This window comes from Peromyscus maniculatus, chromosome 8 (genome assembly GCF_049852395.1).
Source record: "Peromyscus maniculatus bairdii isolate BWxNUB_F1_BW_parent chromosome 8, HU_Pman_BW_mat_3.1, whole genome shotgun sequence".
NCBI classification, from domain to species: domain Eukaryota; kingdom Metazoa; phylum Chordata; class Mammalia; order Rodentia; family Cricetidae; genus Peromyscus; species Peromyscus maniculatus.
In genome coordinates, this window is record NC_134859.1 from 862,530 (window position 1) to 888,116 (window position 25,587).

At 44.8% G+C, this 25,587-nt stretch overlaps 1 protein-coding gene across 5 annotated transcripts in view; it reads left to right on the forward strand.

Moving 5' to 3' along the window:
* Myh11 (myosin heavy chain 11) overlaps nucleotides 1-25,587 on the forward strand; it is a 100,246-nt gene that overhangs the window by 13,280 nt on the left and 61,379 nt on the right. For all 5 annotated transcript variants that reach the window (XM_076577808.1, XM_006983864.4, XM_076577809.1 and 2 more), the window contains exon 3: nucleotides 6,606-6,762. In XM_076577808.1, coding sequence (XP_076433923.1) covers nucleotides 6,606-6,762 — 157 coding nt within the window. The remainder of the gene's footprint in view (nucleotides 1-6,605; nucleotides 6,763-25,587) is intronic.

Sequence of the window (25,587 nt, forward strand, 5' to 3'; positions counted from 1 at the left end):
ACTAGGCTGGCCTCGAACTCAGAGATCCACCTACCTCTGCTAGGATTAAAGACATGCACTGCAATGCCTGGCTTGTGAGTTAATTTTAAACACAAATATTTATGAGGTCATTTCTTCAGTTGTATCTTGGCCACATGTCATGAGTTTAACAGCTGTTCTACAAGATGTTATAATTCTAAATCAATCTCATCATCACGTTCTGTTGCTCAGCCTAAGCTATCTGATGGAGGTGGTACCTAGAGGACACAGGCTCCTTGTGGACTGGACCAGCTCCTTAGAACACAAAGAACACAGATGTCCCCATGGTTACTGCCTGGCAGGTAGAGACCCTGGCCTTTTGTCCACTTTCATCTCTGAAGGTGCTGGTGAATTCTTTGGAAGATTCCCTATTTCTCCAAATGTTCTTTTCTTCTCTGAATTGTGAGGAGTCGTGACAGCCTTTCCTGAGGCTCTTTCTAGAAAGAGATCATGGATACTTCCTGGCAGATGCCAAGGGTCTTGTTCTTTTTTTTTTTTTTTAATATTTATTTATTTATTATGTATACAATGTTCTGCCTGCATGTATACCTGTAGGCCAGAAGAGGGCACCAGATCTCATAGATGGTTGTGAGCCACCGTGTGGTTGCTGGGAATTGAACTCAGGACCTCTGCAAGAGCAGCCAGTGCTCTTAACCTCTGAGCCATCCCTCCAGCCCCCCAAGGGTCTTGTTCTTGCTTTTGTGTCTGCTGTTACTGGCTGTTACTGGTCATGTGTTGGGTCCCTTGCACATCCTCTGGAAAAGGACCATAGCATCTCATTCCACCTTTTCAGGGTATCCAGCCTTTGACAATGTGGCATAATATTGTCACCTACAGAACTTTGTTGCCCCAATTTCATATCTATTCTAGGACTCACATGGCCCATGGACTGCAAGTTAGACATACCTGCTGCAGTTTGCCTCTTGAAAATGACAAAAAGCCCCCTGTGGACTATAAAATGTCCTACATTTTTTTAAATTGGAAAATCAGTAGTACTTGCTGGATAGAGTACTGGGCCCTAGGACTCTAGTCTCCCCTCAAGATGCATCATCACTATGTGGGGATGGGCCTGAGTGTTCACTTCACCTCTCAATTCTCTGACATGGTGGAAATTGGGAAGCACGGGACCAGACCATCATTAGAGACAGATTAAAACTGTCTGGACGTTTCAGATCCCTGCCATGCTTCTCTGGGAGGATTAGATTCAATCTTCTTGACTGAAGGACTACATGTCCACTGCTGCCTAATATCATTCTGCTCAAATGAATCACTTCAGAGAAACTTCTGATAAAATAAAAACAGTCTGGGTCCGGGAGCCAGGAGTGACCCTAGCCTGCTGCAGCATGTAGGGCTCCTGTTGACTGGATGTGTCAGGGACTTCTGGGCCTTCAGCTCAGGAGGCTGACTGCCTGATTTTTTCCTTAATGATAGAGTCCTTCTACTGGACTCATCCTAAACAAAGGACCTTTCAGAAGGTCCTGGCAGACCTTGTGTCCTCTGGCATCTAGAAGGTTCTGTCTAAGACAGAGGGCCTGCCTCCTCTTCTGACTATGGGTTCCTTGCAGGGCTGCTTCAGGGTTTAGGGCACACCTTGCACATAGCTCTGACTCCTGTCTCAGGCCCCCTGGCTCTTCTGTTCATTGTCATTGGCTGAGACCTCTATAATTGTAATTTATCCCAGAGGACATTAGCAGTCAGCTCTGTTCCAGGCTCAAAGGTGGTGTGGGGGCTACAGGAGAGGGAGCTCAGTTGTGGGTCTGTTGTGTGCCAGGGACTTTCCTGAGTAGAAACACTGGAAGAAGTCACTCCATAGGGCTGCAGAGGATAGAAAGAAGGACAACTGCAGGCCACCTCTTGGGGAGTCACATGAATTAGTTGTTACAGCCTTATGACTTTAAAGATGAAGCAGGGCTCATCTGCAATGATAACTCAAGAAATGTTTTGAGAAAGTTAATGTTGAGGCCGTGCAAGCATGAGGACCTGAGTTCGGATACTCGGTGACCACGTAAGAAGCCAGGTGTGGTGGTGTACCTCTGTAACCCTAGCAGTGGGTGGGTAGAGACAGATGGATCCTAGGACCTCACTGGGTGCCAGCCAGTGAATGCCAGGTTCAGTGAGAGACCTTGTCTCAAATAATAGTGGAAGATACCCAACATGACCTCTGGCCCCTACACACATGCACACATGTGTACACATGTACTTGTACACATACCTTGCATACACCCCCAAAAGAAAGGCATATGTTTCAAAAGGCAAGAGTCCTTCCCCACCTTTAACTCTCAGCCTTTTATCTTGGGGACACATGTGATTTACAGGGTCATTTGTGCAGATCCCAGAGTCTAATAAATCCAACAGCAATGTCACTCCCTGAACCTTAGGCAACTTGCTCCTGTCACTCAGCTGTGCCTGTGGTCTTCTGCCTCTGTCAGTACCTACCTCGTCAGATCTAAGGCCTATTGAATAGCTAAGGTGTATAGAAATTAAATCAGCTATGTAAGGGCACAGAGAACCTTCCCTTTCATTCCAGTCCCTTATCCTTCCCACCCTCACCCCCACCCTCAGAGAGACTGGCCCACCATTTGCTTAGAGACAGGATCTCACTCAAATTTGAGATCCTCTCATCTCAGCTCTCCTGAGCTCTGGGAATATAGGTATGATCCTGCTGTCCTTGACTCCTGTTTTTCACCAGGCCCTGTACACTATTTTATACATACGTAGATAAATAAAGAACATACTCTGTTCCCTCAAACTAGCAGTGTGGGCCACATTCTATACATCTGTGTATCTGAATGTGTACTCTTCATAGCAGAGTAGAATCTCCTGCTGTGGCCATGGACTGTACCAGCAAGGCCACCCCCTACTAACAGGCTCCTCAGCTGCCACTGGTCTTCCAGCCACAGCAGAAGTACATTCTTGGTGAAGTATCTGTCTTCAGCATAGATACTCAGAAAGTATGGATGCCACAGAGAGTCTTGTAGAAAATGCAGGGTTCAGACTAGTTTCTGGAGGGAAGGGGAGGCTCAGGGTCAGGCCATGTGCACACCTAGTGGGTTGTGAGACAAGCTGAGATTGCCCCTGGCATGTGTCCTTCAGTCAGCTTCTTCCCCATCACTACCAATCCTTCTCTCTTCCTGAGGCCAAGGCCTTGGGAGCAGCTCCTGCTCTGTGCTGTGGAGCTGACCATATAAAGCATGGGGAACAGCCAGGCCTGCTTCCTAATACGGTCACAAAAAGGAGATCCTACTCCAGCTGGGACCTGCTGGTGGCATTGGGCCTTGAGATGCCTGGCTGGGACAAGGGAGGGGAGGGGATGCTGAAACCTCTGAACTCAAGCAAACATCAGGAGAGGGACTATCCTGGGCATGAGACCCTAATTTCCTTAAGAGGATTTGCCAGCTGAGCAGACTCAGATCTGCCTGAAGCATGGAGTAAGTGCTTGTTGTGTATATGGACTCAAAAGGAGAAGTAGAAGCAAGCAGGAAGTTAGTTCTCAAACAAATGGCTAGCTGATGTGTGTATTTAATATATCAAGGCAGCTGCTGTCCCCAGGTTCTCCCAGAATCTCCTGTTAAAGATTCATTCTGGCTGGCATGCCCTGCCCCCTACCCTAAACTCTCCAGCCCCTGAGCTGTGCTGACCTTCCCCCAGCTGCCCTTCCCAAATGACCTAGACATTTTGGCTACATGTCCTAAAGAGGTCTTGGTTTCTTGGTCTCCTGGCTTGCTCTTGGCCTCTTGGCTCCTAGCTCCTCTCTCTTGCTTCCCACCACCACACCTCTCATGGCCCAGTTCAGTCTGGACCCTTCCAGATGCCTCTGTTTTCTCCCTCACATCTATAATAAACCTCCTCAACCATACTTAGGAGTGATCATGTCCTTTTTTTTTTTTCTTTTCTTTTTTTTTAATTCAGAGATGAAATCAGAAGAACTTTCTTTTACAGATTCTATTCAACAAATACTTACTGGATAAGTGTTTACCCTGTGTTGGGTACTGGAAACACACTAGTGTACAGCTAGGTCTGAAAGGGTGATGTTGAAGCTGAGCCCTGAAAGCAGAGATGAAAATGAAAGACCAGGGGAAAAGAATTCCAAGCAGTGGGAACAGTGTATATGGAGACTCCAAGGTGCCATGTTTTCTGGTCTCATGTAACTAAAGGCGTCCAGGCATAATCACACCAAATGAGCACCTACTACATACAAGCATGATGCTAGATACTTTATGTGCATCATTTCATTTCAGAGCAAAGCTGTGAGAATTGCTACTGTGTCCTCCTGGTTTGCAGATCAAGATGACTGAAGCTCAGAGAGGTTGAGACTTGTCCAGGGTCTCCCTGCTAGAAAGTAGCAGGGTGAGGGTTCAAATTCAAGTCCCCAGTATTCTTAACTACTTCCTGGAGTTTAGACCAGGAGAAAGTGGTGGTGTCCCAGACATAAATGACATCATTCTGAAAGGGGTGTTGCCCCAGTGACCTGGGGGCCAGGATTGAGATCCAAAACAGGTAGAGCCTGGCTGGTTTTCACTGAGATGTTTAATGATTGGCACTACTCTTTGGGAGCCTGGGTGTGAAGGGGATAGGAAGGAACAGGCCACAGTCATGGCACAGAAGACATCCACTGAACGCCTGCTGTGTGCAGTTCAAGCTCTCTAGGACATACAGGCAAAGCAAGCTGCCTCTACCCCTGGGGAGGCTTCAACTTAACCCTTGGCAGTCCTTTTATGAGCATTATTTAGTACCTACTACATGCCAAGCTTTAGGTTGAGGCTGAAGAGGACAGAACAGGAGGTCGGTGTGTAGGGGTAACTGCAGGGGGCCTTTTCAGGTCAGAGAATGACCTGGGAGACACCAGGAAGATCGCCCACCTAGCCAGAGACTGTCCTGGCTTCTGCTGACCTCCAAAGATGCCTCTGCCTTCTGACTGGTCCAGCTGCAGCCCACATGCTGCTTTCTGCCTCCCTCTCTGCCTCTGAGCCTTCAGTCTCCTGATCTGGATTGCCTTCGCTGTCCTTCAAGACCCAGCACCCCAGGAATTCCCATGGTCACCCCAGCACTCCTCAGAGCTTCTCTTATTTCTTGGTTGGTGTGAGTCTCCTGTCACTGTTCCACTCTCTCCTGGCCTTGGGGAGGGACAGACACTGCGGAGTTATTAAGCTTGGGCCTTTGGGGCCACCATAGCCCCAGTAGTCCTTCCTTTCTCCTCACCAATCCTGCAGCTGTGAGGAGCAGCAGGTATGATCTTGCTTTTGATTTTTTGTTATTTTATTTCTCACATTTATTCCTTGTCATTTCACCACCATCTTTTCTTTTTTAAAGATAAGATCCCATGTAGCCCAGTTTGGCCTCAAAATTGCTTTATAGTTGAGGATGACTTTGAACTCCTGATGCTCTGAGTACTGGAATTACAGATGTGCACCACCACACGTGGTTTATGTGGCACTGGGGATAAAAGCCAGGGTTCCTTGCATTCTAAGCAAACACTCTACTCACTGCCACACACTCAGCCTGTTCCCTTTCACCTTTGAACGTGCTGTAGTATGTACCTCCTCCCTACTGTGGGTTAGCACCCTATATATTTCAGTGGCACTTCTGGTTTGTAATATGTGTCTCTCACTTGTCATCATTTACATCCCTAAATTATTAAATTACTTCTAAGCATCGACCACATTGTCCCCTTCTGTATAAGGTTAGGACAGTCCTACTGTCCACACACACTCCCTTCTCCACAGGCTTTTGTGGTTAGATATTTCTTCACTGTTTTTATTATAAATTAAAAGCCACTGTCATTAATATTCTTTGTTTTGTTTCATTGTTTGAGACAGAGTTTCTCTGTGTAGCCCTGGCTCTCCTGGAACTTAGTCTGTAGACCAGGTTGGCCTTGAACTCAGAGATCCATCTGCCTCTGCCTCCCAAGTGCTGGGATTAAAGGCACACTCCACCACTGCCCATTGGTATTCTTAAGTAGCATTCTATATTTTAATCATAGCCCGATTAAAAAATAAAGATGAGATACATAAAGAAGGAATTTTGGGAGAACTGGGAAGATGGCTTAGCTGGTAAGGTGCTTGCTGCTCGAGCAGAAGGACCTGAGTTCCCAGCACGTATGGAAAAAGCTGGGTGTGGTGAGCCACATTCCTGCCACCCTGATGCTGGGGAGGCAGAGACAGGGATCCCTGGGTCTTATTGTTAACCAGCCTAATCAAATTGGTAAGTTCCAGGTTCAGTGAGAGATACCATCTTAAACAATAAAAAGGTGAATATTAGAGAAGATGCCCCATGTTGACTTGTGGCTTCCACATGTCTGCACACACGTGCATGTGTACCCCACACAATAACATACACACAGACATATAAGTTAAGTTCCTGAGGCTTAGTGAGGTAGAGTGGTGGGTTGGGAGCCCAGAGCTGGTTAAGACTCAACCACAGATGGCCTGGGAATCCAATCTTGCTTTTTTCTTCCTTTACCACAAGGCTCCTGCTGAGTTGCTGAGGATCCTAAGTTTCCCCACTGCAGCATGAGGCTGCTGATTGTGGGTGTGGGAGCTCTCTCACCCATCCAAATGTCCAGAACTGAGCCTAGCTCTCTTTTGCAGACCTACTCGGGCCTCTTCTGTGTGGTGATCAACCCCTACAAGCACCTACCCATCTACTCAGAGAAGATTGTGGACATGTACAAGGGCAAGAAGAGGCATGAGATGCCACCCCACATCTATGCCATCGCTGACACAGCCTACAGAAGCATGCTACAAGGTGAGCCTGCCAGGCCTGAGAGCCACCTCAGGGCTCAGCCTCAGTCCCCACCCCCACCTGCTTGAGTCCCCATCAGGAATGTGGAGTTTGGCAGGCAATGCCTTGACTAAAAAAGGACAAAAGCAAAAGGAACATCAGTCTGCAGCAAGGAGGGGTAGGGAACCCAGGGCTTGAGCAAATACGGGCATTGCCCTCTCTGGCTTTTGCCATCCCTGTGACTATTACAGGGTGCTGCTGGTCCAGCCAGCAGCCAGAGAGGAAGAAGCTGGGGACAGGCTGTGGATAAGTGCATAGACCTGGGTTGCCACCTGCCAGTGTCCATCCCTGGGGTTGTGGTCATATGTCTTCTCCTCCTCAGCCTCAATTTCCTTGTATGTGAAAGGGGATAATAGTCGCTATATCACTTCTGGGAGCCTTGCTGTGCTGGCTTTGCCAGTGGAGGACCTTTGCACACACACTCCAAATTCAGGTTGTGATTCCTTTATCTGAAATGTTCGGGACCAGAGCCATTGTAGATTTGGAACTTTTTTTTTCCAGATTTAGGAATATTTTCATATATGCATGATGAGAATTTGTGGGGCTGGAACTCAAGTCTAAACAACAATATTCATTCATGTTTCATCCCTACTTTATATAGTTTCAAAGTAATTTTTGACAATATTTTAAATAATTTGTGCATGAAGTAACACTTTGTCAAATGGAATTTTCCCTTTGTGACTTCATGTTTGGACTAAAGTTTCAGATTTGGGGTTTTTGGGTTTGGGATTCTCAACCCAGTTGACACTATTTTGAATCAGTGTTTCTAAGGAGGCAAAGTTTAAGACTGTCTTAGGCTACACAGTGTTTGAGGTCAGCCAGGGCTACAAAATGAGATCCTGTCTCAAAGTTAATCAGTCAATCAATGCATCCATCCAAACAAAGAGGTCTGTGCCTCACCTCCTAGGGCTGACATGAGAGTTAAATGAACTATTAGATCTTACATCCAAACAAGTTTGGTACTTGATCAACAAAAGCCCCTTCTAAGCATAAGGCACTACAGGTCAAACATCCCTAATTCCAAAATCCACAATCTAAAATGCTCCAAGATCTGGGATAATTTCATTGCAAATTCTAGGAAGTGCAAGTTCTAGGCCATGAAATTTTGTTTATGAGCAAAGTTATTTGAAATCACATGGGTCAGGTATAATGGTGTGAGAGATCACTGTTACAGCAGTGGGAGGTAGGGCAGGCAGAGCTCTGTGACTTTCAGGCCATCCTGATCAATATATAGAGCTGCAGGACATCCAGGACTACATAGAGAGATCCTGTCTACAAACAAGCAAACAAATACCACGTGAAACGGCCTTCAGATGAGCTGCAGAGACAGCTCGGCACTTAAGAACACTTCCTGCTCTTCCAGAGAACTTGAGTTTGGTTCCCAAGACCAGGTCAGGCATCTCACAAATTCTTGTAGCTCTAGCTCTAAGGGATTCAACATCCTTCTGGTATCTATGAGCATCTACATTCATATGGACATCACCACCACCCCCTCCACACACATGATTAAAAAAATAAAATCTTTAATATATGAGACTTGGCTACCTCATGATGAATCTGCAAATATTCTCAAATCTGAACACACTAGACCTAAGCCTTTCATATATAGGATGCTAGGAGTGATTCATGGACAGGACAACAATATGGAGAACACTGGTGCAGGTTAATAGCTATGAGACCACAGTTAACACAAGCAGGTGCAACGAACAGGTAAGAACCACATGGAACCCGCACACTTACGTCCCTCTACAGGGGCAGTCAGCTCAAAGGGGCACAGGTCTGAGTTGAGGATTGAGAAGAGCTCTGATGGCAATCCCTGACAGCAGGAATCCACGTGTGCCTAGAAGTGCCACCAACAGTTCGCCAGACCTCAGGCTTAATACGAACTTCCTCTGTCCAGACATGAGCCTGCCATTCCACCAAAGACCAGCAGGGGGGAGCCCTGCAAGGTGGGTCAGGATGACGCTATCCAAAGTGGGGAAACCCCCACTAGGTTTTGGAGTTAGAATTCGAACTGTGTTATATTTTTGTATTTGTGGTTCCCTGTATGAAAGTGTACTTGGAAATCAGCTCAAACATCTCTTTCGTGAACTGTACAGAGCTCTGGTGTTCGTATCATTCATTGGCCATGCTTTTGGTGGCTTAGCCATGCAGGTTTATGCATCACATAATAAGAAGCTGCAGGTCGATGGTCTCAGGGCTGTTTGATTCAGCGGCTCTAATGCAGGCTTTTTTTTTTTTTTTTTTTTGGCATTTTGTTGGTTTCTTCCTTATGATCACATGATGGCAGCTATAGATCCAGGCATGACTTTTTTTTTTTTTTTTTTTGTTTTGTTTTGTTTTGTTTTTCGAGACAGGCTGTCCTGGAACTTGCCTTGTAGACCAGGCTAGTCTCATATTCACAGAGATCTGCCTGCCTCTGCCTCTGCCTCCTGAATGCTGGGATTAAAGGTGTGAGCGTCATGCCCGGCAAGGCATGACATTTTTATATGATGATATCTGTAGACTCCAGTGGGGTTCAGGTCCCAAAGAAGAGGTGTGGAGTCAGCGAGGGGAAGGAGGAGACTGACACAATCTGAGGGTGAATCAGAATGGCTACTCGTTTATTATTAGTTGCACAGTAGTTGAGCCACAGCAAGACTGAAAGCAGACTCGATGTATTACAGCACTTTTTTTTTCCTGAGACAAAAGCGGTAAGTTCAGTAAGAATCTAAATGTCTATTGTTCTCAACTCCACTAGGCATCCTCTTACATGAATGGAAGGGCCACAGTTTCCTTCTCCCAGAGCTACCGAGAATGATTGCTTTTAGAAAGCAGAACTTTCCTCAAGGCTCTGAGGTACCCTATTCAAATGCCTGTCCTTGGGAAAAAGACTTCTTCTGGGGACCAGACACTCCACTACAATTTTGAGGGGATGTGGACTGATTTTTCAAGACAGGGTTTCTCTGTGTGTAGCCCTGACTGTCCTGGCCTCGAACTCATGGAGACCTGCCTACCTCTGCCTCTGGAGTGCTGGGATAAAGGCATGCGCCACCATGCCCAGCCCATGCCATTATGTTTTAAGAGCAATTTTCATTCCTCAAGGGGCGTGATGCAGGGTTTGCACCATGTAGCATAATAAGCACTGAGCTGTTCCCCAAATGTGATCCTTTGTACCTTAGTCTTACTAGATGGGCCTGTTACCCTCATGTGCTCCCCAAAAGGAAGGTCCAGATGTCCTACTCTCTCCCCATTATACTGTACCATTCTGATTCCTCTACACTTATTAACTGAACTCTTGCCCTTGATGGCCTCAAGCTCTGGATCTGGATTATATGCTTTTCATCCTTGGGGTCAGGTGTGCCCAGTTAGTAAATATTTAACTTTTCTGTTCTTGGGTTTCCTGTGTGCAGAGTCATCATGCTATATGGTTCCACAGTGGTGGGGATTTTTTCCAAAGAATTATTTTGTTTAAAGAGGCTGCCATTTTGTACATTTTCATCCTTCAAAGCTTGCACAAAATTTCCCAAAGGAAGAGGCATAAAGCAGTGAGAATTATTAAAAATGAAAGTAAAAGGGTGCTGGAGAATTGTGATCTGCAAAGTCAAAAGCTGGAAGTTTGTCAAGGAGCAATGGTTGCCATGTGGTCCCCCAGATATCCAAAGCATGAAAGAAGAGGACAGTTGCACGTGTGTGTGTGTGTGTGTGTGTGTGTGTGTGTGTGTGTGTGTGTGTGTGTGTGTGTGTGTGTAGGCAGGCCAGAGGACAACTTTGAGTGACATCCCTCAGGTGCCACCCAGGTTTCCTTTGAGACAGGCCTGGGACTCACCATTTAGGGTAGGTTGGCTGGTCAGTGAGCTCCAGAGATCTGTTTGTCTGTGTATCTCAGTGCTAGCTTTAATCACTGTCTTACTCCAAATCTCCTCCTCCCTCCCATAATAAGGAGGGCCTTATGTGCATGCCAGCCCTTCTGCCTGGCAAAAGGCACTGGATTATTCATGACTGGTTGAGATCACATCTGACTCTTTTCTGGGGTTTAGGGAGGTCCATGAAACATGTTTTCTTTGAATAATAGAAGAAATAAAAATTAATTAGTAGAGGAGAATCGGGTACTGATGGAGGGAAACATTATTATAGTACTCTGCAATTTTAAAAAATTCATTAAAGTGGGGCCTGAAGAAATTGTTCATTACTTTTGAGCACTTGCTGCTCTTGGTGAGGATCCAAGTTCAGCTCCTCGTATCCATGTCACACAGCTCACAATCAGGGGATCTGACGCTCTCTTCTGGCCTCCATGGACACCAATGTAGAAGTAACCATCTTAGTAAATAAGAACACAGAGCCAATGCAAAGATAAAAGCCCAAGAGGTCAGAGCTACGCCGGGCAGTGGTGGCGCACACCTTTAATCCCAGCACTCGGGAGGCAGAGCCAGGCAGATCTCTGTGAGTTCGAGGCCAGCCTGGGCTACCAAGTGAGTTCCAGGAAAGGCGCAAAGCTACACAGAGAAACCCTGTCTCGAAAAACCAAAAAAAAAAAAACAAAAACAAAAACAAGAGGTCAGAGCTAAGAGCCTTACCCTTCACTGCTGCAGCTATCCTCTTCAGCCAAGAGACCTACTTCCTGTGTGTGTGTCTTTTTACTGACTTTCTGTTCTGCCTTCTCATTGGTTGTAAACCCAACCACATGACCTCCTCGTCACTGCCTGTCTGTACAGACCTCCAGGTCTTCCATGGTTGGTATTGAGATCAAAGGCGTGTGTCTCCATGCTGGCCGTATCCTTGAACACACAGAGATCTGCCTAGCTCTGCCTCCCAAGAGCTGGGATTAAAGGCGTGTGCCACCAACACCCAGCTCTGCTATGGCTTGCTATTAGCTCTGACCCCCAGGCAACTTTATTTATTAACATACAAATAAAATCACATTTCAGTACAAATAAATTATCACCATACACCTATACTCAGATGCACAAACCTACATAAATATACACATAAATTAAAAATAAAATAAATCTTTAAAGTACTGGGCCTGGTGACACAGGCCTGTAATCTCAATTATTTGGAAGGCTGAGGCAGGAGGATCATAAGTTCAGGGCCTGTCTAGGCTACAGAGAACTTTTAAGGCCAGTTGGGCAACTTAGTGAGGTCCTGTCTCAAATGAAAAGTGAAAAGTGGGCTGGAGGTGTAGCTCAGTGCTAAGAGTACTAGCCTGGCACTGGTAAGGTAAGGTCTGGGTTCAGTCTTCAGTGCCACACCCCAATACATACTCACAGTTAATTGATTAGTAACAGTCGTTCATTTTGGCCATATCTGAACTATCATCCATAGAACTTATATTTTTTAAATTTAGTGTTGTGTTTGTGTGTATGTGTGAGCATACCACAGCACACATGTGTAGGTGAGAGAACAACTGTTCTTTCCCTCCACTATGGGTTCTGGGGATTGAACTCAGGTCAGCAGGCTTGTGTAGCAAGCAGCTTTACCCACTGAGTCATTTCCCTGGTCCACAAAAGAATTTAAAAGAATCTTTAACAAATATCATGGAGAAAATCATAAGCTTGGGAAGAATTCTATTCATACACTTAATGTCTCTTTCACCAATGTGGGATGTCATGTTGATAGAGGATGGATCAGCTAAATCTCTTTCTGAATCTTCAGGGAAGACTAGCCATATCAATGAAGCTAGGTTTGACTGAGCAACCTAGCCTCAATGAAAAAGGTGGAAGAATGATAAGATTCCTGGCATTAACCTCAGGCCTCCACTCATGTGTACATACACACACACGTGTGTGCCCATCTTCAAACAAGCATTCATACACACAGGAAAATACTTATCTTATGTATGTGCATATGCAAATGAGATCATATTCCATTTTTTTATTTCCCTGTGCCTGTTGGTTTGTTTGGGGAAAGATAGTATGTCTAAGTTCAGAAGGCCACCCAGCTTTGACTCTTAGCTCACCTCTATAGAGACAGTTATGGATTCCAGTTTTTTAGACATTCTTGGGATATTTTTTGTTGTTGTTGATTTTGTTTGTGTGTGTGTGTGTGTGTGTGTGTAAGAGCACACATGCTGAATTTCACCCCACTATTTTCCCTGTAAAGAATCACATATACCCTTGTCTAGTATACATTTTACTGGAATGTTCTGTGTTTGTACATATAGGGATTTCTTACTATCTTTTTAAAAATCAGTTTCTGTTTTCATTAAAAACATACAGGTTGATGATTTAGCATCAAACAATTCCTCAAATCTGGTGAAGGACATTAGCCCTGCCCCTTCTCCACAGGTATTTATATCTGTCTTTAAATAATAACTATATTGCCAGCACGGCACCCATTTTTCATCACCTTTTGACTCTTGGCTGTGAGAGATCAGGATCTAACTCGTCCATCCTTAGAGCTGTACCTGTCGTTTCATCCCAACGGCCTTGCCTTATCTCATGGACTCTACTACAGCTTGCTTGCCTTCATTTCAGTGCACTCAGCCTTCAGGTCTGAACTTATTAGGATTAGATAGACACTATGTAGCAGTTATGTTACTGAGGTTCTGTAATGATCTTCAATGCTCAGGTCTGCACTGTCCCATGATTTATTTTTTCTTTGTGATTTATTCTTTTCCCTGGAGTTAGTACTTAACCTTTTCCTCCACCCCAAGTCTGATTTTTCTAGGTACTGAATCACAAGCCCTGCCCCAAATTCTTCTTCTAAAATGTGTTAGCCTCTGTAAGCAGAAGTTTCTGCCCCAACAGCAACTCCCAAATAATTGACTTGGGGGCTTAATATTACTTATAAATGATCTGCTGGTAGCTCAGGTTTATTACTAACTAGCTCTTACACTTAAATTAACCCATAATTCTTATCTATGTTTAGTCACATGGCTTGGTACCATTTCTCAGTATGACATTCTCATCTTGCTTCCTCTGCATCTGGCTGGTGACTTCTGACTCCTCTCTTCGTGTTCCCATCATCTTTAGTTTGGTTTCCCACCTATACTTCCTGCCTGGCTACTGACCAATCATTTAATTAAACCAGTTCAAGTGGCAAATCTTTACAGTGTACAAGAGGATTATGCCACAGCATTTCCCCCTTTTTGTCTAATTAAAAAAGGAAAGTTTTTGCTGGATAGTGATGGCACACGCCTTTAATCCCAGCACTTGGAAGGCAGAAGCAGGCAGATCTCTGTGAGTTCAAGGCCAGCCTGGTCTTCAGAGTGAGTTCCAGGACAGGCTCCAATGTTCTATTCATGCACTTAATGTCTCTTTCACCAATGTGGGATGTTGGTAGAGGATGGTGTGGCTCCAGTATGACCTCCCCTCCCCCCATGAACCTGCTGTCTTGTGGCATCAGTCAGCTGGCTGACACTTTTTTTTTTTTTTTTTTTTTTTGGTTTTTTTTTTTTTTTTTGGTTTTTTTCGAGACAGGGTTTCTCTGTGTAGCTTTGCGCCTTTCCTGGGACTCACTTGGTAGCCCAGGCTGGCCTCAAACTCACAGAGATCCGCCTGCCTCTGCCTCCCGAGTGCTGGGATTAAAGGCGTGCGCCACCACCGCCCGGCTGGCTGACACTTTCTTTACTTACTAATGGCAGAAGTGAAGCCCTATAGCCCCAGCTACCACCTCAGTGCCTCCAGGGTCAGGCTGGGGTCACCTGGTTAACACATAAGCACTGCGCATTTGGTATATGGCCACTAAGTTTCTGAGGGACCAGAAACTTCTGAGACCCATGAGTTCTGTTCTGAGTTAGCACAGTGACTGTCATAATAACAGTTCATTTGCTGATGCCTGGTGTGTGGTAGCCACTCAGTATCTGTCAAGTGACTATTAGAGTGGGTTTTTCTTTTCTTTTTTCTTTGGATATGAGCAGAGGAAGTGTAGAAGGGCTGTTGGGGACTGGTGAGAGCCCAGATGCTGTAGTTCATGATACTCCTTCCTCAAAGGAAGCCAAGCTCCTTAAGAGGGAAGAGCAAATGGAATAAACATTAAAAATAGAGTTTAGGGGACACTAAGGAGATGGCTTACAGCAGTTAAAGTGCTTGCTATGCAGCTAAAGGGACCAAAGTGAATGTCAGGGGGCATGGCAGGCCTTCTGTAATTCCAGCCCCAGAAGATAGAGTCTAAAGTTTTGTACTTTATTTACTTTCTATTATAACTAAGGAAAACTATAATTATAACTATTTAGTCTTCAACTCCATCAAAGACCCCAGAAGGGTGAAATGTTACCTAATGACAAGGACCTCAAGCTGCCTGGACAGCCACCCAAGGTTCCTCTGCAACACTGGGGCATCATCTTCGGCCTACAGGTCCAGCATATGTGACAGACTTTTCTTTGAAGCAGGATTTTTGAAGGACTGTCCTTTCTTGTCTTGGCAAAGTTTGGCAGTCACTTTTTTTGTATCCTGCTTGTCCAATATGGACAGCATACTGTCAGCAGTAGAGGTAAGGGCGGTTTCTTGCCCAGTGGCTAACTTTTGCTACAAAGAAGTAAACTCCACATGGAGTTTCTTCAATGCCCATCATCTTCTCTGAAGTAGATTTGTGCTTCCAGGAGTAGACATGTCTCACTGTCATGAAAAGCCTTAGGTTATTAAAATATTTTAAATGCCATATTCCATAGGTCTTTGAAGTGTTTGAAGATTACCTATCTATCTAAAATATATCTTTGCATACCTAGAAAACCTAACATGACTATAAGTTTGACAATTATAGATGACTATTAATCTGTATTTCTTAATGATACATTACATTTTTAAGTGAGTTGCATAAACATAATATCTTTTTTTTTTTTATTTTTAAAGATTTTTATTTATTATGTATACAGTGTTCCGCCTGCACACATCCCTGCAGGCCAGAAGAGGGCACCACATCTCATTACAGATAGTTGTGAGCCACCATGTGGTTGCTGGGAATTGAACTCAGGACCTTTGAAAGAACAAGCAGTGCTCTTAACCTCTGAGCCATCTCTCTAGCCCAAACATAATATCTTAAACAAAGTAGAAATATGCAAATAACAAAATTAACTTTAAATTCATATCAATAAACTAAAATTCATGCCAATGTAAGAATAATTGGTTTTTGTATTAAAGTAGATTCAATAAGTTACCTTTATCCTATCATTTCTATATCCCCCTTTTTCTTTTCAGAACAAGATCCTTGAATCTAATCCCCTTTGTTTAGCATTTTTCCTGACCATTATCTATAACAACTTGTAACAAACTCCCTTTAAACAATAATAAATATCCATAACCCATTTTGGGGGGGGGGAATGTGGGCATAATTCTCTAGACTACTTCCTGTTGATTGGGAGTACTGGTACTCTTTGGGGGGACCCTGAGAAAATTCAAGATTATGGTCAAGTCCTGACTGGAGAATTCTGTGAGGCTGGATTATCTCAGCCAGCAGCCTTGAAACTGTTCTGGATGCATAACTCAGAGAAAACTTCATCAGAGGCACTCTGAAGTGTTGGATCATCTGCGCCATTTGTTCCCATGACAGATTTTTCAGGGGGTCTTCCTTGATCAAACCTGATTTTTCTTAATCCAAAATGAATCTGAAGCCTCTCATTTCCTGTGGAAACAAAAGCATAACCTCTTCTCCAAAATAATGTATCTTTTGACTTAAATTTTGAAGTCAAGGCATTTTCAAAATATATAGGTTGGATTAATACAGCAACATTTATAATCAAATGTCTCTTAGCAGCTGTTGCTCCTTCCTCAGCTGCCAAACAATTCAAAGACAACACAATAACATACAATATCCAGATTCTCTGTGTATTTTCCATTTTTACATGGCTTTTTAAAATATTACTTTACTCCCTTTTCAAGGACTTTACTTTATATTTTTTTAGAGTTTTTTTTTTAAAGATTTATTTATTTATCATGTATACAGTGTTCTGCCTATATGTCTGCCTGCAGGCCAGAAGAGGGTACCAGAAACAGATCTTATTATGGATGGTTGTGAGCCACCATGTGGTTGCTGGGAATTGCACTCAGGACCTCTGGAAGAGCAGCCAATGTTCTTAACCGCTCCAAAGTAAGAAATCCAGGCATCTGAAATCTGGTAGCTAGAAAGTCATTCAGTTCCCTCAGTAGGGCAGCTCTGTTGTGGCCTAGGCAGCTGTCTGGTCTGGATTCTAACATTTGTTGTTGTTTCTGTGGGCTTCTCTTTTTTCCTTTCCAATATTGGGCTTCAAACCTGGGTCTTGTGCATGCTAGTCCAGCATTCTGTCCCTGAACTACATCCCAGCTCAATGGGAATGGTTGTTTCCTGCTTTTTATATGCAAGGAGTCTTCTCAATCTTTTATCAGAAACCTGGAGGCAGACAGGACTCACTTAGGAGCTTTAAAATTCAGTCCTGAAATATTATGGTCCATGTACCATAATTTTACCCTAAATAAAAGCAAAATTAAAATTTAAAGTGACATATACCTTGCTGATCTTGAGGAAACAGCAAATTTTCCCTTGTGTGTGTATATGCATACATGAGTGTGTAAGTGTGTGTGTCTGTGTCTGTACATGTCCCCTGACCATACATGCATGGCTTATTGGTCATCCAACACTATTGTCAACCCCCTTTTAGAGATAAGAATTGAGATTCAGAGAAGTGAAGAATTTTCCAAAGATCAGATAGTGTCAGACTGTTTTGAACTTGTTGCCTGTGACCCCTAGTACCCCTAGAGTTTGCCTGATCCAATAGTGGAACTGAGCTGTCCTTGACCCCCCGCCCAGGAAAGGCCTTTTGTCCCTGTGGGTCTTGCTTCTTATTTGGGTGTTGAAGGCTGAACACTTGGGAACCAGAGTTGGACTCAGCAAATTACAGGCAGAGTGTGAGATGGTGCACTAAGTCTTCTGATAGGACCCTGTGGGTCATCACCAGGGTCCCTGGGGTGAACAGTAGGGGAGGTGTGAAAGGCAGATAAGATTTAACTCTAACCTGATGGTAGAGGCCTTAGGAGGTGGGAAGCTGGCTTTGTGTCATCACAAGTGCCTTGTTCTCACCTCATCAGCACCAAGAGGACCCTGTCAGTGATGAAAAAGAAAGCAGCTGGGACTCTTAGCTTAGCCCTCTCCACGCCTAAGCTAAGGCTGGGCAGTGGGCAGGAAGCAGGTCTTTCTGTTCTATGGTTGGTATGCCTTAGGGGAACTGGCCCATGCCTACCTGATCCCCACAGGCTGGTCTGTAGATGAGGGGAGAAGAGAACAGACACTATCAAACCTGGGCCTGGAGAGCTGATAGGAGCCTCTGCATTTGATAATTTTTAGGGGGTTTCACATGACAAAAGATTTGCCTTAAAATTGAGAGTGAAACCTGGTGACTTTTCTTTCTTCAAGGTCATGCAGATGATGTGTCAAAGAGAAAACTGGGCCCAGAGGCAAAGGGACTAGAATAGGCCATAGGTCTTTGTTGCTATTTGTTTTTGCTTTGGTTTTAAAGATTTTTTTAAATGTGTATAGGTATTTTACCTGAGGGTTTATCTGTGCACCATATTGCATGCCTGGTATTCACTAAATCCAGAAAAAGGCACCAGATCCCTGGAACTGGAATTACAGAGAGTTGTAAGCCTCCATGTGCTGGGAACTGAACCCAGTTTCTCTGCAAGAGCAACCAGTGCACTTAACCATCGAGCCATCTCTCCAGACCTATTTTTATTTTCAAGACACAGTCTAGCTATAAGACTTTCATGGCAATCATCATCTGCCTCAGGCTCCTTCCTCAGCCTCTTGCTAGGATTATAGACATATACGAGCACGCCCATTTGGGGTTTTAGGTCTTAATCTGTCCAGTCTACTATAACAAAATGCCATTATAAACAACAGAAATTTACTCCCTGAAGTTCTGGAAACTGGAAGCCCAGATGAAGGCACATTACAGGATCTGGCAAGGGCCCATTTCCTGTTCAGTCTGGTGAAGGCCTATTTCTTGTTCAAAGATGGTGTCCCTGCTGCTGTGTCCAAGGGGAAATAAACTCCCTTGATTTTTTTTGTTTTGTTTTTGTTTTTATAAAGACACCAATCCCATCGGTGACCTATCACCTCCAAGGGCCCCACTTCACCTTAAGGTGGAGATTTGCGGGGAGACACAAATGTTCCAGTTTTGGCATCTTCTAATTAAAGAAAGGGGTTAACCATGGCCATGTTACTCTAACCTCCTGATTCAGAGTCATTACTGTCCATAGACACTGCTCTGGGTTGCTAGCTTCAGTCATTCTTCATTCATTCACCCACTCATACATGCATTCATGACAGAGTCACACTATGTAGCCCAGAATGACCTGGAATGTGAAATCCCCTTGCCCTACATAGCCTCTCAAGGTCTAGAATTACAGACATCTGTTTTCAATGATGAAAATAGGGGACTGGGAGGTAGCTCAGTTGGTAAAGTAGGGACCTGTGCAAAGTGAGAACACAATGTGAAAAAGTTGAGTGTGAGAGCTTATAATACCAGAGCTAGAGACGTGCAAACAGGAGGATTTGTGCCTAGCCTGATCAGTGAGCTCCTTGGGAGGATTTGTGAGAGACCCTGAGAGAGCCAGCACCTGAGGTTCAACTCTGGCCTCCACATACATGTGTGTACATATAAGCATGTACAATTGTGCTAATGACAAGTCAATACAGCACTCACGGCTCTGAGCTGTGTGATGGGTAGCTTCAAGGCTTTCTCAATCTAGTCTCATAGAGTAGCTTTTTGTGCTCCTGAAAAGTCTGGGTTTGGATCTGTTTTCCCCATGAAGAAACAGCTGTGCAGCACAGAGGCCACTAGATGGGGAGTGCCTAGTGTCAGGCTGTTTGACTCAAAGTTGGTACCCTACAAACATGTCTCCAAGACAGGAAGCAGTTGTGTCTCTGCTTCCAGGAAGGTTTGTGACTATGCTCAGTTCTGCCTAGTCTGGACTGGCTAGTGCAGTGGGGTACAGTGCCTCTAGTTGATTGAGTCTCTGGGCATAGTTGCTCCTCACCTATTTAGCTGTTCCATAAACAAATAATTACAAATTGTTGACTTTATCTATCCACCCCTCCATTCGTCTGTCCACCCTCCATCCATCTATCCATCCCTCCATCCTTCCTTCCTTCCCTCACCTCTGTTCACCCTTGGTCTCTTGAGACAGGCTCTCACTGTAATTCAAGTTGACATTGAATGCAGTATGTAGCTCAGGTTAGCCTCCTGGGTGAGTTAGAGGTGATAAGAAGGCACTGCTCACTAGAGGCTGGTAAGTACAGCACCAGAGAGCTAGCAAGATCAGGTTCTGGTAAGGAACTGTCTCAGCACCTTTTAGCCACAGCCTCATGTGGCTGAAGGGACTGTCTCACTCTTTGGAGTTTCTTGGGTGTGGGCATATGTCCCATTTGTGAGGGTAGACTTAGTGACTAGGTTTCCCCATATAAGTGGAGATGTGAATATCCACCGATCTTTGGTGCCCATGGGTTCTTATAGAGACAGGAGGCAGTCAAGACTCTTAAATTTATGAATAAATAGTAAATTCTGAGTTGGAGAAGCAGGCTTGCCTAGGGGAGTAGCTTTGAGGTGTCCATACTGGTATGTTGAATCATGTTTCTCATCCAGGGAGCATAAAAAGTATGTGGTCTCCCAGCTGATTGTCTCAGCAGGATTGACTGAGGGCCTAACATATGCCACAGCCCTCCCACACACACAGTCTGGTTCAGGGGCATCAGTTAAGTAGTCTCACAGGGCAGAGAAGGGAGGTTCAGAAGCTGAAGGATGCTACCCTGGGGCCTGTCTCCTAAACTAGGAGACAGTGGATGTCTCCTGGGAGGTGACCATTAACTTGAGGTGGGAGAGGCTCCTAGGGCTGGAGGAAGGAGAAGGGGGTAGATAAGAAAGAGCTGAGCCCCCAGAGGCCATCAGAGTCCCCAGTCCCAGGTACCCCTCAATGGTCCAGTTCTAAGGGTAAGAAAATGCTTCCCTGGGCCCAGTGCAAACCTATCTGAGTCTGCCAGAGAGAATGCAGAAGAGGGGAGGGGCCAGGTCCTCAGCAACAGGAGCGGCGGGGATGGTGGTGGGGTGGGTGTGTCAAGGCTGTAGAATCCATCTCTGTGGCTCAGTGTCTTTGTTGTCTACTCCAGGTGGTCTGAACATCACTCTGAGCCATGCCTGAACCTTAGCTGTCAGCTGCCCTGGTGTCAAAGGAGACTCAGGATGACAAGTTTGTACTAGCTTCACAGAGTGTGTAAAAATCTTCTGGAAGCCAACTTCTTGGGAGATCTGAACTAGGGAGTCACATTCTTTGGGCTTGCAGTCCCCACCCTCTCTCATAGCTACAGCTGGCTGGTACAAGAAGAAGGAAGAGAGGCATGGAGCCTGGGATGCTTTCCCAGCTCCACTCGGCTTTCTCCTTTTATGGATAGCCTGCACGCCTCAGCCTCAGCAGCCAGTCAACAAGAACTCCAGCTGGGGATCAACTGAAATAGCCAGTCTGTAAGACTCTGGATTGCTGGCCACCTCCAGGGAGTCCTGGCCTGCTATGCCTGCCTCAGTGGGGGTGATCCCAGGCCTATTATCCCACTCCCCACAAGCACATCCCAAGACTCAGACATCCAAAGACAAGCCCCCAGGCCAGGTAGGAAGAGTAGACCTGGGCAGATTAGTGATGGGGGTGAGGTCCCAGGACCCAGAGCCTTCAGCTAGAAGCTGAGTCACAGCAGGGCTGTCATTGTTCATGGGAACTGCTTTGGTCAGGCCAGGGATACTATGCCCACCCCTACCTGACCCCCCTCCCTCCTGCACACATATCCTTGACATAGTTCAGTTATGAACACAGCCTGGAAGGCTTCTTGTCATTCTGGGAAGCCACAGAGGTATCCTGAGGTCTGTGCACTGGTAAATGTCCTGGTTATAAGTGTGACTACAGCCCTCAATCATTTCTTTGCCCATTTGGCTCCTCTCTAAGTCAGTGTTCTGACTGCAACAACTCTTATAAAACAAAGCATTTGGGCCGGGCGTTGGTGGGGCACGCCTTTAATCCCAGCACTCGGGAGGCAGAGCCAGGCGGATCTCTGTGAGTTTGAGGCCAGCCTGGGCTACCAAGTGAGCTCCAGGAAAGGCGCAAAGCTACACAGAGAAACCCTGTCTCGAAAAACCAAAAAAAAAAAAAAAAAAAAAAAAGCATTTGACTGGGACCTTGCTTATAGTTTAGTCCATGATCATCATGGTGGGAAGCAGATAGGCATGGTGCTGGAGCAGTAGCTGGGAGTTTTACATCCCTATCTGCAGGCACAGAGAGACACTCACCCTGGTATGGGCTTTTGAAACCTCAAATCGCCCCTCCCAATACACCTCCTCCAACAAAACTACACCTCCTCCAATCAGGCCACAACTCCTCCAGTCAGGCCATACCCACTCAAAAAAGGTCATACCTCCTAATCCTTCCCAAACAGTTCTACTAACTGGTGATTAAACATTCAAATATTTGAGTTTATGGGAGCCATTTCCATTAAACCACCACAACTCCTACACTGTGCCATCAGCGCCATCAACTATGTAGAAGCAAGGAACAGTGGCTCTTGTTGGCTTGTGTTTCCAGGGCCTGGTATACAGCAGAACTTAGACGTGGTATAAGTCAAGTGTAGTGGTAGTGCCAGAAATCCCAGCTCCCAGGATGTAAAAGCAGGAAGATTGTGAGTTTGAGGTCTGCCTGGGCTACATAACTGTCTCAAAAATAAAAAAAAAATGAGGGAGTAAAAAATTAATTGTGTTTTTTAAAAGCTTTATTCTGATAAAATGTACCTAGCATACGTAAATCAATTTTAAATATGCAAGTCACACGGGGCTGTGGTGGTGTGCACCTTTAATCCTAGCACTTTGGGGACAGAGGCAGGTGGATCTCTGTGAATTTGAGGTCAGCCTGGTCTACATAGTGAGTTCCAAGATAGCCAGGCATACACACAGAGAAACTCTGTCTCGAAAAACCAAATAGATAAATAAATATGCAAGTCACAAGTCATTAGTGAGTTGTTACAGGATATGGAGCTGTCAATGTAACTTCATTAAAATTTGTTATCCTCCCTCCAAATCTTGTACTCATTGAGGTCACTCCACATTCTCACCCAGCCCCAGGCAATTAGTCAAGTTTGCCTGTTATGGACAAGTAAGGTGAATGGAAACTTTTGATTAGTCACATTCTGGGACCAGCTTTTTTTGCTTGGTGTAGCCTTTTTAAGATTCACAACTACTGTAGCAGGTGTCAGCCCTTTTCCTTTCCATGGATGAATAATAGCTCATTGAGTGAATATACCACATTTTTTAAATCCATTCATCAGGTGATGGATATTTTCTTTCCTTCCTCTTTGAGGTGAATGTAAATATAATGCTACACAGTCCTTTGTTTGTTTGTTTTTACCAACTTGAGAAAGAAAATAAGAACAACACTGTATGCCATATACGTTCTTCCAAATGTACTGAAAATCTAACAGGTTAAATAATGATCATGGGAAGGTTAGTTGCTACAATAGATAAAATCTTTGGTCAAAGGGAGCCAGAGAGAATATGAAGCCTTTGCAGAATTAGAAAAAGACACCTCTTTCTCAAGATGCTTTTCTTCAATCTGCAAGCCAGTTGTTTTCATGAACATACAAATCTCCAACAATCTCCCCTTATAGTTAGACAGTGTGAAATTTGTACCACTGTCCAGGGCAGCTCTGCAGGTGAGGTGTACAGTAAACAGATCCCTGTCTCAGCCATAGAGAAGTGTGGAGGCAGAGATAATATTATGGAGGTACTGACTTTCAGGTATTATTTCAAAAGCTGAAAATAAGTACTCAAATAAAAACTTCTCTGTGAAAATCTACAGCAGTACAATTCACAGTAGCCCAAAGGTAGAAACAACCCAAATTTCCATCCATGGATGAATAAAATGTCGTCTATTATATAATGAAGTATTACTTGGTTGTGAACAGGATAAAGTAGTAATATATAGTACAAATCAGATAACCCTCCCAAACATGAAAGAAGCCAGGCATGAGAGAAAGTGCTGTGTGTCTACCTGTGTGAAATACCCAGAGCCAGTGAACACAGATACAGACTAAGCATGTGGGTTACCAAGGGTGAGTGGGAATGGCTGATGGATGATAATGGCCTAATGAGTATAGGGTTTTATTTGGGAGTAACAGAATGTTCTGGAACTAGATAGAGGTGGTACTCATGTGATGTTATGAATATCCTAAGTACCCAAAGTTACTTGTTTTGAGCTGGCTCATGTCCTGTGAATTTCACAGTCATGATTAACAGAAGGACCTGAGTAGACAAGGAGATGTGTGGTGGGGCAGAAGGTCTTGTTCTGCCTTCTAAAAAATTTATGAATTACATTTATTGATTTTGTGTATGTGCACAGGCATGTGTGGAGGTCAAAGGACAACTGTGGGAGTCAGTTCTCTACTTCTACCATGTGGACCCCAAGGTTACTTAGGTCTTCAGGTTTGGCCACAGGCACCTTTACCCACTGAGCCATCTTACTATCCCCTCCCTGGCTCTCTCAAAGACTGGGCTCAGAGAGGAAACAGAATGCCCCAGCCATGGAAAGTTCAGGCAAGCTCCCTGGGGTCAGTTCAACAGCTGACCCAAAGAAGCACTTCTTTTGCCCAGAGAGTGCTTCCCACGCTTGTGTTTCCTATGGGAACATCCTGGGCCAGAGAGCTGCCAGTGGCCCACAGCACAGACTGCTCCTCCTTCTGGGAGGCCTAGGAGCCTCTGACCCTATAAATCTCTCCTGCTCAGGGCCTAGCTCTTGCCAGGTTGCTGAGAAAGCCTGGCTCCTCAGGTCAGATGGAAGAAGCCCATGGTCTGCCAATACTTAAGATCTTCCTTAAAATAATGTCGGTCAGGGCTGGCTGGGGACACAGCTCAGAGAGCAAAGTGCCTGCCTAATGTGCATGAGACTGCCATCCCCAGTGCTGCATGAATGGTGAGTGCTGGAGACCTGGAATCACAGAATTGAGGAAATAGAGACAAGGGATCAGACATTCAAAGTCATCCTAGGCTACATAGTGAATTTGAGGCTAACCTGGCCTACATGAGACCCTGTCAGGTCATCAGGCTATAGAGACATTCTTGCTGCCTGGGTTCTAGCCACAGGGAACTGGTTCCTCCAGCCCTCACCTCAATTAGAGTATTATGGGCTTCCTTCCTTTCTTCCTTCCTTACTTTCTTTATTATTTCTTCTCTTTTCCTCCCTTTCTTACTCCTCCCCCTCCTTCCCCCTCTTTTTCTTTCTTTTCTTTCCTTCCTTCCTTTATTCCTTTCTTTCTTTCTTTCTTTTTCTTTCTCTTTCTTTCTTTCTTTCTTTCTTTCTTTCTTTCTTTCTTTCTTTCTTTCTCTCTTTCTCTCTTTCTCTCTTTCTCTCTTTCTCTCTTTCTTTCTTTCTTTCTTTCTTTCTTTCTTTCTTTCTTTCTTTCTTTCTCTCTTTCTTTCAAGGGCCTGGCCTGGTACTTACTACATAGCCAAGGATGGCTTTGAATTCCTGATTTCCTGCTCCCATTATCCATCTATCCGTCCTCCTCTCTGTCCTCTGATCTGTTCATCTGTCTGCCTATTTATCTATGATCCATTCAAAACAGATAACAGGGCACCCAACCATATGGCTGGCATTGGAGGTCTCTAACCAAGTGAAGACTCTAAGTCAGATGATCCAGTCAGCTCAGCTCTGGGTACAATCTTAACTCTCCCCTGGGCACAAAAGGAACCATTCCAAGACTTCTGTCTTATTAGGGTTGCTATTGCTGTGATGAAACATCATGACCAAAACAATGTGGGAGGAAAGGATTTATTTGCTTATGCTTCCACATCACTGAAGTAAGTCAGGGCAG